This window comes from Coptis chinensis, chromosome 1 (genome assembly GCF_015680905.1).
Source record: "Coptis chinensis isolate HL-2020 chromosome 1, ASM1568090v1, whole genome shotgun sequence".
NCBI classification, from domain to species: Eukaryota; Viridiplantae; Streptophyta; class Magnoliopsida; order Ranunculales; family Ranunculaceae; genus Coptis; species Coptis chinensis.
In genome coordinates, this window is record NC_141456.1 from 50,032,151 (window position 1) to 50,047,998 (window position 15,848).

General features: G+C 38.1%; 1 protein-coding gene across 4 annotated transcripts; it reads left to right on the forward strand.

Annotated features, from left to right (window-relative positions):
- Window positions 1–2,752: 2,752 nt before the first annotated feature.
- Window positions 2,753–13,295, forward strand: LOC147524414 (uncharacterized). Of its 4 annotated transcripts, XM_086603094.1 has the most exons (8): window positions 2,857–2,996; window positions 3,093–3,155; window positions 3,555–3,647; window positions 3,729–3,893; window positions 4,066–4,422; window positions 4,665–4,773; window positions 4,890–5,240; window positions 12,993–13,295. In XM_086603094.1, exons 5-8 carry the CDS (start codon window positions 4,310–4,312, stop codon window positions 13,011–13,013), a joined length of 594 nt encoding a protein of 197 aa, XP_086459220.1. In that variant the 5' UTR covers window positions 2,857–2,996; window positions 3,093–3,155; window positions 3,555–3,647; window positions 3,729–3,893; window positions 4,066–4,309; the 3' UTR covers window positions 13,014–13,295. The 4 variants fall into 4 exon arrangements, with proteins under 4 accessions (XP_086459232.1, XP_086459210.1, XP_086459220.1 ...); XM_086603106.1 differs by lacking the exons at window positions 3,555–3,647; window positions 3,729–3,893 and having other exon boundaries at window positions 2,753–2,996; window positions 4,926–5,240; XM_086603084.1 differs by lacking the exons at window positions 3,555–3,647; window positions 3,729–3,893 and having other exon boundaries at window positions 2,833–2,996.
- Window positions 13,296–15,848: the final 2,553 nt, after the last annotated feature.

The following is a 15,848-nucleotide window of genomic DNA, read 5'->3' on the forward strand; positions in this document are numbered from 1 at the left end:
GGGGTTATTTGTGAGACTTTCCATTTTCAGTGCACTAAACTAAACTAAAACTGCATACGCTAAATTCATTGAACTACATAGAACGAAGACTGCAACTAAAACTTCATTACATAGAAATCCATGGAACGACATTAGAAAATGTTAAAGTATTAGTACATTGAACTACATATAAATTCATTGCATAACACTGCCTTCTCTACAATACAATTTTCCTTTCATTTAATTTTACATTTTACATGGAGTAGAAGTGTTGCATCTGGTTCGTTAACTCTAAAAAAATTGGCGGTCTAGACTAAAAAACTAAAACTAAAAATTAGCAGTCCAATTAAAAAAAATTCGTGTGTGTGTTTTCTAATGGGGGTTTAGACTTATAAGTGGTAAATTAATATAGACTACACAGTTTTTGCTATCCGTCTATTAATTAATTGGTTCACTTAAATTGAAATATATGGCACGAATGACACAATTTCTGCCGTCTGTTGCAATTTAACACATGGAATAACTTTTAATTGTTCAGTATCTCTGTGAATATGATTGCTACAAATTTTGGCTAATGGACAACAAGTTTACACTTTTGAATGTTCAAGTTATGTGCGTGTTTTAGTTAATTTAGCAGGAAGTAATCAATGTTGCTTGGGTGTTATACATGTTATGTTGATTGGGTGGACGTATGTATACAAGTTATAGGAACCGTTATGGTTGCAATGAATGATCTACGAACCGCGAAAACCCACGCACAACGGAATAAGGGGTTCTCATGGTTTGGTTAGAAATCATACCTTTAGATCGGCTAAGATAACTTTGAGAATCTAAGATCTACGAATCCGAATTAACCTCTTGATCTTCTGTTGTATTCCTATCAATGGAATGGACGTTGTGTGGGCAACGATCTACCACCCTCTTCTTTCTCTCTTGGCCTCTCTCGCTCACAGAATTTGGAACCGATTTTAGATCTACTTTTCTTGATCAAAACCTTTAGAGAAAACGGCCAGAGAAAGAGGTTTCTATTTATAGGCTATAACAGGGACAATGAGGAGAAATTAGGGTTGGGCCTCCTGACGGGCTTGGGCTTCCCATGTTCACCCAGAACACACGGCCCAAGTCCATCAACAAATGACTTATTCCACTAAAGTTCATTGTTGTACTACCGCCCTAATCCCAAATTACGTGTTACGTTTATGGGCTCCATATTATATGCTCATTGATCTTCCTGTGTTTAAGATATCTAATGCTCATTGATTAAGTCAAGTTACTGACAACTACATTAATCAACTTCTTATGTCCTTGAGTAGTACCACTCAACCTTATTGTCATGTCGGATTAAATCCACCTGCAGGGTCTACATGACAATCTTTATGAACTCCTCAAGGGGACATCATCAACCCGACTTCTTGTGGGTCATGGATTCCTTCTATAATCAACAGCACACCTTACATACAATGTCAATCCATCGAGTTTGTTGATTCACAAATGAATCTCACTCATTGATGATTTAAAGCAATGTACAATGCACGTAAGTGCCCGTTATTATATCTGGATTAAGAGGACAAACATCCATAATAACAGGGGTGTTTGTTCTCTTATATAGTCAGTATAAAGAGAAACAACCTCACTTGGTCCTGTTTAATACACACAAAGTGTACTAGTGTAATCCTGTAGTCAAGATAGACTAATACCAGATTATACTACAACCTTACTAATGGTTTGTCCAAATCCATCTAGATTGTGAAGGTTTACTTATACTTTATAAGGTACTAATGATATGATCTTCGGTGTGTCACCACACACCATATCATCTACAACATAAAGCATTAGACACATGCATATAACTAATAACATATATAATATGCATAACATTTGCCCATATGATTCTCATTCAAAAAAATAAAGAATTAGAGTTAATAAAAAAGTAATACTTTTAGTATATAACCCTATCACAAGTAAGGGTGGAATTCGAGCGGAGCAGCTCGAGCTCAGAGCTCGGCTCGAGCTTACTTGTTTAACTATATGAGCTGAGCTCGAGCTCAAATTAAAGTTCTTGTAACAAATGAGCTTGATGAAGCTCAGCTCGTTTAGCTCAAATAGCATATTTGTAGTGTAAAATAACCGAGCCACTCGGGCTCGGCTCCTTTAAGCTTGGCACGAGCTCGCTTGTTTAACTATATGAGCCGAGCTCGAGCTCAATTTAAAGTTCATGTAATTTACGAGACGAGCTTGAGCATGGTAAAGCTCGCCTCGTTTAGCTCGAATTCCACCCTTAACCTTATATAAGCAATGGGGGTTGCATATGGTGTTATACATGTGTTTGGTATAAATGTATATATGCATTGTTAGACAAATGTATCAAAAGGTTCAAATTGGTTCAATGCATTACCAAGTTTTAGGTGCCGACTAGCAAAGTCAGTCAAACCTTTGGGTGATGATACCCGAGGTCTGGGGCTCGAACCCCACCAACATCAAAGAGTTATTGATATTATTTAAAACAGGCTTACTAATAATAAAAAAATCAATGTATTAACATTTACAATTGATAGGTTAAATTTGGTTGCCCGAAAAGGAGTTTCCAATTTTCCAAATTTTCTAATTTCGAATTTTCCAATATTTTAAATTCGGAAAAAAAGTTGCCCAACTTAAAAAAATTGATCGAAATTGGAAAGGATATTGCAAAAATTGGAAAAAAATTATCCAACATTTTTATGGCCACCCTTGCTTGGTGTTGTAAATGGTACTTCTTGCAACCCTTTTGTTCTTTGCGCCCATTCTACATTGCTTCCCACGCTCTTGTTCTTACTAAGTGGCCTATTATTTCAGTGAAAAAAATAGTCATTACTTCCAGTGCCTTTTTTTCACTTGACCGCCTATTTTTTCAGTGAAAAATCAAATAGAGATTGGAAAAAGAGCCAAAAATAAAACTAGCTAAATAACCCATATAACACCGGTGCTCTCTCTCTCTCTCTCTCTTACAGTTCTACTTACTTCCTATTTAGGGTTTACTAGTAAGTGAAATTTCTCTTCACATTTTGGTTTAAACAAGTAAAGTCTAAAGATTTTTTGGTTTGATGATTCTAATTTGGTGATATTTTCTTGCAAAGGCTTCACATTTTGGTTCCATAACAGCTGGTTTAGTCAAATCTCAAGATAAGGCTTGTTTTCAGGTATCAATTGCTTGTTACCTGTTTCAAAAATTATTTGAATGTTGGTATTGTACATGGAACGAATATGCCTTTTTTTCTATTTCGAATTGTCATCTTATATGTTGAAACTTGAAAAGTTGAAAGTACTTTATTTGTGTTATATTGTAGTGTTGTTTTCCTATATTTTGTTGGAAAAGAACGGTTGGATTTCAATGATAGACGCCCTAGTGATGGTTGAATGTTTGCTTGTATCTTCCTCCTGGAAGTAGAATTTAAAGCTACTTGAAGGAATGGTTTTCTTGCTTTCTATCTCCCTACAAAAGGCATAAACTATGGGCACTGTCCACATATGTTATGATAGTTTATTTAAAAATGCATATATCTTATGATAGTTTATTTAAACATATATTTCTCGTAAAGTCATGGGACCAGGTTGACGGTCGTTGTGAGCTACTAATGAGCAATCTCGATCTATGCCAAACTCAGTTGCACTGTCAACCAATGTGTCTAGTGGTAAGATAATAGGCTTTCGTATTTACAAACTATAGATTAGATCATCTTTTGTATTAAAATGTTGGTTTTGCTTATAATCAGCTTCGGCATCATTAGGAGTAAAAAAACAGAGGCAAGGCAATAAATAATACTCTTAACAACTTTAGAGTAAGGCAAGGGGGATAGAAGCCTAGGATTGAACCTGGGATGTTGAGACCGGTTGAAAAGTGGAGTTCGCAGTTTGCTACTGAGGTTGACATATTTGCCGTAAGCACGCACCTTTGTCTTTTGAAAACTGGATTCTAGTCAAGAAGAAGAACTGGCCTGCTATTACCACTATGCATGAGCATATTTTGGCAATAAATCTCCATATAGTAGTTGTATTGGTTATGGTACTAAATTCTTATTACTAACCCTCTCACCCAAATTTTATTTGTAGACAAAGTTTGACACTGATTTGCATATCCCGCACGTCGAAAGGGCTATCACTAGGTTTCTTGGGGAACAGTTTAGGGAATTCCATTGTAGAATTCATAAATACTACAAAAGGGCTGGAAGTGACCGCCATAGACATGAAAAGCCATATGATGGTGTCTCACAGGAAGATTGGGAAATGATTATTACCTGGTTTGAAACTTACAGGAAGATTGCACTACACCCTATTGCTATTATATTGTACTATAATGAAAAACTATCATGGCAGAAACTCAGCGTGCAAAACAAAAGGAACCATGCGAAAAAAGTTATGCACCATCGTGGTGGTTCAAAATCATTTTCAAACTACCGAGAAGAAAAGGTACTAGAAACTGTGGATGTTTTTTTTATTTTTTAAATTAAATTCAATGTTGTTGTACATGCATGGTACTCCTTGAATAAATGACACCATTTTTAGATGTCTTTTGAGTTTTAGTAGTGGTCTTTGTATGGAATTATATGCTGATCAAGCTTAACGCATCTATTTATATCTTGTTAACATACTAGTACGTGCTAGTGGACATACTAATCCTCATCTGTTTTTATCTTGTAAACATGTTACAGCGCGCGTGATCTAAAAACTCAACAAGTACCCGATAGGATTGAATTCTATTGTATGATGTACTTTAATGCTGGGAAAGGATGGGCTAGTCATGTGGTTGAAGAAAATTATGTAATAAATGTGTCTTTGATTTTGCTTGTTGTGTGTAATTTAAAATATTCAAGTTGCTAGAAAGTTATTAATTAATGTTTGATACTTCATTTTTTCCTTGGAATTTAAACTTATAGGATAAGATGTTGGAGATAAAGTCTCAGCTTTTACAGGAAGGCTCTGAACCTATGACCGAGGATGAGATTGCTGAAATGGTATTAGGTAAGAAACCTGGTTACAACTTTGGGCTCGAGCATGGCATGGAGTCAATCTCATCTTCCTCGGCTCACCATATTTCTTATGTGGAGGAGCTTAGAAGGAGAGCAGAGGCGGGTGACAGACATGCACATGAGTCTAAACAACGTGTCGAGGAGCTCACATCTCGTTTAGTTGATACTGACCTTAGAGTTGAGGAGCTGCAGAGTTGGAAAACTTCTTCTGAAGCCAAACTGGAATTTCTTATGCAGCAGTTCGCTGGTGCTCATGCGGTATGTATTCTTAAGAGGTTACAACTTAAAAACTAAATCTTGGAATCTAGTCTTGGAGCTTTTCTGCCTCTACATTATTTGGTCACAATAAGGTGTGTCATTGCATTCCTAAATTCATATAACTTGGGCACTTGATGCGGTTTGCACTGACAAAAGTTAGGTAATTAGTAGCCAATGATCTATCAAGTTTGTGATCTGAAAATTATGACTAAACAATGTCCATGAAGGCACCATCTAATGGTGGCCACTATTTTCCCGAGGTTAAGCTTTGAGCAAGGGATAGCACATTGACATTCTTAGACTGCATAGGTATTTTTATCTAGATTTGTTTGTTGCACTATCCTTCCTGAGCTTTATTGCATTGATCTCCTTACTTTAGTTGCTTATTGGTTTGCGAATTTATTTGATACCAATCTAACATCTACTAGTTCAAGTTGTATGGAAGAAATGGTAGGGATGTTGGTATGCTCAAAAAACAAATCATTTTCTCTTTTCATTGCATTGTTTTCCTATTAGAAGTTTTATTCTTCTTAGAAGATGGATGAATATTCTATTTCTCTGTCAAACGACTAGTTTTTTTTTTTTTTTTTTTAGGTAAGCGGGGTTTTTTAATTAAGAGGTCCCCTACCCTTTCCTCATTGAGGAAAAAAAGAATTTGAAATTATTACAATCTTAAATACTCTTTCCCACTAGCATCTTCGAACACAATTTTCTTTATATCTTCAGAGAAAGAGCTAGGGGTGAGTTCAATGAAATAAACAGAAGGAATATTAGCAGCTAGATTATCCGCTACCCTATTACACTCTCTGAACACATGTATTATAGAGAAGTATTCTAAATTACTTGTTCTCTTCCTGATATCTTCTAGAATCTTCTTTATTCTCCATGGTTGTTTCTCCTTCCTTTTCAGAAAACTGATCACATTTGTAGAGTCTGTCTGAGCTTTTACTTTCCTTATGTTGTGTCTCTGGGCGAGTTCTAATCCTTGTTGTAGTCCTTCAAGTTCGATGTATGCTATTGTATCAAATCTTGACTTGCCTTTTGCTGCCGCCACGACCATTCCTTGCTCATCTCTGATAACAGCTGCCCAACCACCTTCTATCCCCTGTAGCGTCCCATCAGTATTTAAATTCATGATACCCAATCCCGCTCTTTCCCACTTCGTCTTCTTCCTATTCTCTTGAACTGGTTCCACAAAAAGATTCCATCTCTCCATGAAATCATCTCTCTCCAGCCCTTCATTCATCTTGCTTCTGATCGATCTTAACTTTGTTCTCACCTCTGTTCTGATTTTGTTTATCATCTGCTCCAGGTAGGATGTTTCGTGTTTGAAAATCCTACTATTCCTTTCCCGCCAAATCCAGTACAAGAACGCGTTCATGGTCAGCTTCAATGCATCTTGTCTTATTCCTTTCCCGCTGCTTTTTTGTAATAACCATTGTAGTTCAACCTGCCAGCTTGTGTTTCTCTGTCTTACATATCCAGCCAACGACATCAGCGCCACCCATATATTCAGAGAATAAGAACACTCGAAAAACAGGTGTGTTACCGTCTCAATCTCTCTCCAGCAGAGCACACAAATATCAGCGTTTATCACCCCCCATTGCTTCATCTTATCTCGCGTTTTCAGGCCATCATTAAAAAACATCCAGCCTATAAACGAATGTTGAGGTATTTTATTTGCAAACCACACTAACCCACTCCATGCTGTTGGTTGCCTGATGCTTCTCATAGCTTCGTACGTTTCATTCATCGTGTACTCTCCTCTCTGTGCAACAGCCCATACTACCTCATCATCTCCACCTTCTATCATTACTTCCTCCTCCATTTGTTGCGCTATCTCGCTGATGTGATGTCTTATATGGTGTGGTACTGCCCACCTCCCATTCTCAATGAGACTCGCAACTGCTACAGTAATATTACAAGTGGTATCATATCTAAGTGCTTGAGGGAACTTATCTTTCAATACTCCTGCTGGATGCCATGGTTCGTGCCACATCTTTGTTCTTTCCCCATCTCCAATCCGATATAGCGTGTAGTTGGCTGCTTCCGTTCTTAGCTTTAGAATATTTCTCCAGCTATTTGAGCAATCCGCTGGTATTTCCATGTGCCAGAATTCCTTATTCCTGATGTTATTCTTCTTCACCCATTCCACCCATAACGTCTTCTTTTCACTCACTATCTGCCATACATGCTTGAGTATTGCCGCCTTGTTTGCAATTTTGAGGTTTCTAATCCCCAGTCCTCCCTCTTCATAGGGGTAGCACATATCATCCCAGCTGATTAGAGCATGAGCTGTTTGCAGGTCTGGCCCTTTCCAGAGAAAGTTTTTGCATACCCTATTAATGTCTTCAATGATCTTCATCGGCAGCATGAAAGATGCAATCCAATATATGCTTAGGTTATTGAGTACTGCTTTAACAAGCTGCAGCCTGCCTGCATAAGACAGTGTTTTCCCCTTCCAGCTTTGTATTCTTTTCTCCACCCTCGCATACAAAGGCAGGCAGTCTGTAGATCTCAAGCTTGTAGTGATGAGTGGTAGCCCTAAGTACTTCACTGGCAAATCACCCACTGGGAATTGTAATGCATTCTGAATTTCATTGCATTGAATCTGTCCCAGTCCTGCAAAGAACAATTGACTTTTGTTCACATTCACTTCTAGACCCGAGCACTGCTTGAATTTCATCAGATTTTGCTTTAAGCACCTAGCTGTCTCCTTTTCTCCATGCATAAAGGCCAGTAAGTCATCTCTAGTACTTTTGAAATGCCCGTATGGTGAGCCATTCAACATGATAGAGTAACTTGCTGTCTTCATACACTCCTTTACCCAATCAATGAAGATGCCTGGAACCCCAATCCTCTCTAGTGCAAACAGAACAGCTTCCCATCTTACACAGTCATATGCCTTTCTTAGATCAATCTTCGCCATGCATCTTGGAGGTCCAGTGTCTCTATGATAGTTATGAACCAGTTCATGAGACATTAGAATATTATCATGGATGCTCCTTCCAGTGATAAATGCAGATTGGTTATAATGGATAACCCTTGGCATGAATGCCTTCATTCTACTAGTAATAATCTTCGTAATGCACTTATAAACCACAGAACAACATGCAATAGGCCTGTAATCACTAAGGGATGAAGGGCTTTGAGTTTTAGGTACTAAAGTAATACATGTAGTATTTACCTCAGAGAGCATCCTGCCAGATCTAAAGAAGTTTTGTATAGCTTTAGTGAAGTCGTCCCCCACTATTCTCCAGCATGACTTAAAGAACAAGGAGTTAAAACCATCTATGCCCGGTGCTTTATCATTATCAATATCAGCCAAAGCTTCAATGATCTCATCTCTAGTCACATGCCCTTCCATTTGTTCCTGCTCACTCTGCGTCAGTCTTTCTGCAGGGTGTGTATTTGCAAAATCAGCAAAGCTAACTTCTGGCAAATCAGTAGGACTGAAAAGCAGCTTATAATACTGAACACACTCCTCCCCTATGTCACTCAAATCTTCTATGACATTACCACTTCCATCTTTCAAACAAGTGATTCGATTTGTGCTTCTTCTAGCCTTGATAGACTTAAAGAAATATTCTGTATTATTATCTCCCAACACAATGTCTTGATCTCTTGACTTTTGCTTTTGCATTGACTCTTCAGAGATTGCAGCTTTCACATACTCTCCAATTGCTCTCCTCTCCTCAAGCCCTAGCTCTCTGTTTGTAGGGTCCATTTGCAGCTGAGTCTGTACCCTATCCATCACCTTCTTAGTCTCATCAGCCCTTGTTTTCAAATTGCCCACTCGTTCTTTGTTCCACCCAATCAGCTCAGCTTTGACTTGTTTCAACCTTCTCATAAAAGTGTACATCGGGTTTCCTACTGCCTCCATAGCCCAAGCCTTTTGTACAATTTCCTTGAACCCCTCCTCCTCTACCCAAAAATTGAAGAATCTGAATGTTTTCTTCTTTTGATTTCTTTGATTGCATGGGTATACTACCATAGGTGAGTGATCAGATGTAGCTCCTGGGTTCAAGAATTCGGCCTCAGTATCCTCAAAGTCACTGATCCATTCGCCATTCACTAGCACCCTGTCCAGCTTTCTCCAGCTTCTTATGCGCTGTTTATTGTTCCATGTAAATCGATTCCCCTTGAATCTCATATCTACCAACCCAGCCATAGTTACACATTCAAGTAAATCTTGAAAGTGTATTGATCTTGTTACAGTTCCTCCAACTCTTTCTTGTTCATTCATCACTGAATTAAAGTCCCCCAATACTATCCATGGCAGCGAAGTAGCCGAGATGTTGACAAGACTGTTCCACAACATCCTTCTTTCGTTCCTGTCATTTGATGCATACACTACAGTCATTAAAAATTTCTTACCACTGTTCAAAGTGCCCTCCATAGTAATGCTCTGTCTGTCTTTCAGTATCATTTGCATTGTACACAGCTGAGGATTCCAGCCCACCCAAATTCTACCTAGTCTGTCTTCACTGTAGTTATGTATCCACTCCCATCCACTGCAAACTTTATTGCTAATCCATTCCATGTTTTCCTCTCTCACTCTTGTTTCCAGCATGCCCATAATGCCTAAATCAAATTTTCGAACCAGCTCTTTCACTTCATAATGCTTAAATCCCATGTTAAACCCCCTCATGTTCCAACAGCCGAGTCTAATCATCATTCAGAGGAATTAAGCTTGATTAGGGATATAAATCGATTCCCTTCTTTCGGACTTTCTTGCTTCTTACCCTTATCTGTTATTTCATCCTCTCCATCTCGATGATCAATCTTTCCTGAACCTTCCGGATCTGTTGTTGTACTCTTCCCCTTTGATTCATTTTTAAACCCTTTTTTACCGCTTTTTCCTTCCAGCAGCTCTTCTCTTTTTTCAATCACCTTTCTTTCAGCCCCTGTACCTTTGGTATTGTCAGACTCTCCCAAGCTATCTTTCCTCTCCTTACATCTATGCTTTTTATTTGGAACTATCCACTCTTGTTTCTCATCCACGCTGTGAATCTCTTGCACTTCCAGCTCTTGTATCGCATTGTGTGACTCATGCACATCTGCTTTGTCTCTCTCCGCCTCCTTTGCTTGCTCTTTTTTAACCTCCAGTTCTTGTATCGCATTTTGTTTCTCCTGTTTTTCTCTTTTGTCTCTCTCCAATTCCTCCACTTTCTCTTTTTTTATCCAAACCTCTGTTATGCCTTGCGGTTTCCCTTTCATCTGCTCTACCTTCACACAGTTGCTCGTAGTGTGTCCAAAGATCTTACAGTGGGTGCAGCAGGGGGGCTTCCAGTTATACTCAAAGCCAATCTTGATTTCTCTCCTTCTATCAATCACTACTGGTAATTCCTTTGGGTAGGTGCAGCCAGCCTTAATTTCAATGCACACCCTTGCAAAGCTTGTTCTCTTTCGCTCCTCTGTCAATTGATCAGTAAATAACGGATTTCCGATTGCACTACCCACCTGGCTGAATCCTTCTTCGTCCCATAGCTCCATTGGGTATTTTTTCATCACAACCCATATTGGCATTGTTTTCAGCGCTGCGTCATCATCCTCCATGAACAACTTCCATGGCCTAATAATCACTAGCTTACTCGCTATGTGAAGGGAGCCAATGTCCAGCACCTTTCTTCGATCCTCCTCATTTTCAAACTTGAATGTGTACATCGTCTCTCCATATGGGAGCATTGTGAATCCACTCTTCAGTCTCCATGTTCTGTTTACTATCTCCTTCACATAAGCAAAATTCGGTCTCTTCCCTACAAAACTGCCTACCACTAACATCTCGTATCTTTTGTGCAGATGCGCAAAGCTTTTGGACTCCACGTGCAGAATTGGTTTTCCATTCACAAGCATCGGCTGTACATACTTCAAATTTTTTTTCCCCACATTCGTTCTTCCCAACACATCAGCCCATGATGCTCTTGGTATTGCTTGTTCCTTTTCTGTATCAGTTACATGCTTATTCATCTTTTCCATTCGTTCTTTCTCATATTGTTCACCACCTGATGTCCTTTCTGCCAAAATACCCTCACCTTGTCCCATAGCTACTTCCTTTTCCATCTCATCTGTCGTCCTGTGATTTTCCACCCTATCCCCCACTTTCTGGAGCTGTTCAATCTGTTTCACTTCATCTTTCCCTTGCTGTTTCTCCACTGTTAGGTTTATTTTTGAATTCAACTCTTTTGGCGGCTGTTCCTCACCCCTGACTTTTTTCCCCAACCCCTCTTGCTGTTGACTATCTTGGCTATCTTCTATAGCAGCATAGTGCTTTTTCTGTTCCCGGTCATTTTTTTGAATCACTAAAGTATCACTTCCCTTCTCAGCATGCAATTCCGTTTTATTTGGATCTGAATTTCCTTCTTCCCCATCTTGCGAGTTTTTTCCAGTAAATCCCGATACCATCAGATCAGTTTTGTTTGCTGTTCACTCACCTCGGTTCCAACATTCTTGAACTTGAATTCTCCATCTTCTCCGACTTTCTCACTTCTTGTTACCCCTTGCGTTTCATCTTCATCACTTTCTGGCGTGTCACTTAATTCTTCAACTGCTTTTACCGCTTCCACCAGTCCTTGCGCCTCTCTGAGCAATGATTCTTTCGTTGGCATACAACTCTTCAGAGACCGTTCCTCTTCATGGTCTGTTCGTGCTTTTATGTTCTCAAACTCCTCGAACAGTTTTTTCCTATACCTCTCAACAGATCCCTCGCCATATTTTTTTCTCATCTCTATCTCAAAACTATCTATCTCAAGATCAGATTCATCAGATGGACTTTTCCCAGCACTTCCAGATGGTGTGCTAGGACTTGCGGCTGCTACAACCCTAATATTTTTTGATTTTTGCATGTTTTTTTCTAATTTTATGGTAAAGTTACTATACTACCCCTAAGGACTCAAAATCACCCTATTTTTGCCACCATTAAAGCAAAAATCAAGTGTTTTATGGTATCTCTGAGGAAATACTATAACTTGAATTGGTATCTCAAATAGGGTGATATCTGTCCTTCTGTGCGATCTTCTGTTTATGGTAAGCGGTCTGCCCTTCCCCTTACTAGATCAAATGGGGAAATTTTCATAGTATAGGAAAGACAACTATTGAGTATGCCCCTAATAGAGTAAGTAGAGAATGAACCATTCGGAAAGAAGTATAGCAAATAGTACGGTAAACAGGAGCAAGACGGTATGCAATCAATTAAATGAAATATTACAGGAGGCTCGAGAGACCTCAATCTGTCCGATGCTTAACCGACCATCAAATCTTGATTGTTTGATTAGTATATTATTACTCATACACTTCATTTTCAATTATAGTTGTGAGCTTAAAGAGGGTGGTTGATATATATAGCTACTCCTCTCATCTTTTTTTCCTGAGTTACAAATATATTCACATGTTAACCAATATTTCTTGAATATTTAAGCACATAATAAGATGCACCAATTATTTCATTTTCAGTTCATCAATTTCTTTGCTTGTAAGACTTTGCAAGGTTTATTAACATGCATGTAAAATAGTTCACTCTACTATTAATTGAATAATGAAGTCTGATATATGATGGTATGATTGGTATTGCATTATATTAATTATTTCTTGACCATTCTAGGTTATGAAGTTTTGATCTCTTGATGTTTGACCAGTTTAGTGTGCTACCACTTTGTTTCCTCATAGTCTTTGTGTTGATTAGTCATTTGCTCTTGTTTTTCGCTTATGCTCAAGTTATTATATATAATCTCACTACCTCTTTTCCATTTGCAGAGTACAAGTACTGGTGCCTAATGTCTTAATGATGTGAGGGAGGATTATGGGGTTCCTGGGAAGAATTGAATGAATGCCACAATTCAAAGCTGGACAAAATTTCGATTACAAGTTTAACAGACATCAACATTTTGGATGCAACTTTTTTGGGTGATACTTTGGATGTAGTGATAGTTTCTTTGGATAAATATGATAATGTATGATGCAATTTGGATGATATTTTCGTACTCAAGTTTGGAGAAGTGTATATATAGATATATGACTTATGTTTATTTATTTATGAAAATATTACGTTGGTTTAGATATTTGATGGTTTCAATCTCTCTGAATAGGATTGCAAAAGCAAGGTAAATGAAAAGCATGACAAATTAAAAACCGAACAAATTTGTAAGAGTATTGGCCATGCAATAAGCATGGCTAGTGATGAAACAATAACAACCCACTTATTATCTTTTGCTACAGCCATCGTGTTGCCAAAAGTGGATAAAACCTAAAACTATGGCACACTTCTTGCAATGCTTTCAAGCGTTGCCGATGCATTTCTATTTGCAATGCATTAAAAAGTGTGGCCAATGTTCCCCATCAGCTACGCTCCAAAAAGCATTGCTAATGCAATTCTATTTGCAACGCATTAAAAAGTGTGGCCAATGTTATCCCATCAGCTACGCTCCAAAAAGCATTGCTAATGCAATTCTATTTGCAACGCATCTGGAAGTGTGGCTAATGTTCCCCTTTCTGCTACGCTTTAAAGGGTTGCAGATTGACTATTTTAGTTACGCTTATGCGTTGCTAATGATGGTTAATAACCAATTATACATTTTACAAACAAAAACTCCAAAATACCATCAGCTACGCTTTTAGATCTTTCAGTAACGCTTTTGAGTGTAGCGAAAAGAAAGAGTATCATCCACGCTTTTAACGTTGCCTTTAGTCTTTTGTTTCGCCATTAGTTGCAACAACCGCGCAACACTTCTAAAAGCGCATCAAAAGATCTTTTGCAATGGTTTGGCTAGTATTTGCTACGCTTGTGAGTGTAGCTAAAACCCTCATCTCTTGTAGTGATCCTGAAAAAGCGATAAGAACATGAGTTTTCTATATTATTGATCATATAATTTGACATTACTAAAGCATTATAAGGGGATAAAAATGCATATTTACCCCTCTCATATCTTATCTTATCCAACAAGCAACCTAATCTGAAAGCTTCTTGTGCATTCTTTGAGTGGATAGGGTCAAGCCTTTTGGGCCCAATCCCATGTCTTTGGGGATTTGATCATTTGGCCTTTTAAGGCTTTAGATGCTTAACCATAGTCTTGCAAAGGGTTGAGCCCTTGATCCTTGAACCCTTGGAGTGTTTGCTGAGTTTTTGAGTTGTTATACCCTTAAGTTGACTTTGACCTTGACTGTTCACCTTTTGGAACTTTTTCCCAGTTGTTCCATGAGGTCCCTGTCAGACTCCTTTTGGCTCTAAAACACATCTTTTGAGGTATTAGGTCCAGAATAAGGTTGTATCCTGAAAAAGCGATAAGAACATGAGTTTTTTACATTATTAATCATAAAATTTGACATAATTGAAGCATTATAAGGAGATAAAAGTACATATTTGCCCCTCTCATATCTTGTTTTATCCAACAACCAACCTAATCTAGAAGCTTCTTGTGCCTTCTTTGAGTGGATAGGGTCAAGCCTTTTGGGCCCAAGCCCATGTCTTTGGGGATTTCACACTTTAGTATTTTGAAGCCTTAGATGCTTAGCTATAGTCTTGCAAAGGGTTGAGCCCTTGATCCTTGATCCTTGAAGCCTTGGAATGTTTCTTGAGTTTTTGGACCCTTGAGTTGACTTTGACCGATGACTGTGACCGTTGATTGATCAGCTCCCAAACGTGCATTTTATTACCTTTATATTACTGCATTACAGCTTTTCTTACGCTTAATGAAAAGACAACTTATAGCTTTTATTGCCTTTTTGAGATTATAGAGAATTTCATACCACTTATCATAAAAGCTGCGTCTTAGTACCAAAAGGAGCCTTAATCACACTTATTATGAGGACCAGAAACTGTTATGAAAAAGTGTTGAAAAAGCCAAAGCCCTCAACTCAGAAGACCAGAGATAGATGCCCTTTTCTCAAAATATGGCATTCTCTTAAACCTATCTTGGTCAAGAAGAAATCAAAAAGAAAAAACATAAAGTGAAGTGTGAGGTGTCTCAATTATAATGGAGAATGGCAAATCACCTTCTATGGGTGATTTCTAATTGTTTCGAGCTTCGTCTTTCTTCCTGGTTGGAATAGCTACAAAATAAGGCTAACTAGAGATTAGGATAGGAGAAACTAGATTATCTGGCAATAGAGCTAGTCCTCTTCACTAGATTCACTTTCTTGTAAAACAAGGAAGTGCACAATCTAGGGCAAGCCAAACCCCATGTAGGTTCTAAATTATAATCACTTAATTTCAAGCATCTTCTATTGGGAGGATCACTTTCGTCATAGTGATTTTTCTTAGTTATTTTATAGTTTATTTTTTTTTCTATCATAGTAATTTAGGAACTTAAAAATCAAAAAGCCAAAAACAAAATTTTCTTTCTTTCTTTAATAAAAATTGTTGTTTTCACCGCGCTTATAATGATAGATTCTCGATACATAAATAGTTAAGTGATTTTTCAAAAACAAAATAGGCAATGGATTTTACACATACTAACCCCTAGAACAACGCAATCTAGGGGCGGTTTGAGATCAGCTTTGCTTACTAAGGGTCGCCTATATCACCAAGCTATTTGCCCAAGTAAAGACATTCCTTGTCTTGCGCAGTAAATACCCCAACTCGCGTAGCTGAAGCTCTGTATGTCTAAATTGGGT

Coding starts and splice junctions, on each gene's coding strand:
- LOC147524414 (XM_086603084.1), top strand. CDS start 4,310: ATGAAAAACTATCATGGCAGAAACTCAGCGTGCAAAACAAAAGGAACC. Junction 4,423..4,664: donor CAAACTACCGAGAAGAAAAG/GTACTAGAAACT, acceptor AACATGTTACAG/CGCGCGTGATCTAAAAACTC. Junction 4,774..4,889: donor ATGTGGTTGAAGAAAATTAT/GTAATAAATGTG, acceptor TTAAACTTATAG/GATAAGATGTTGGAGATAAA.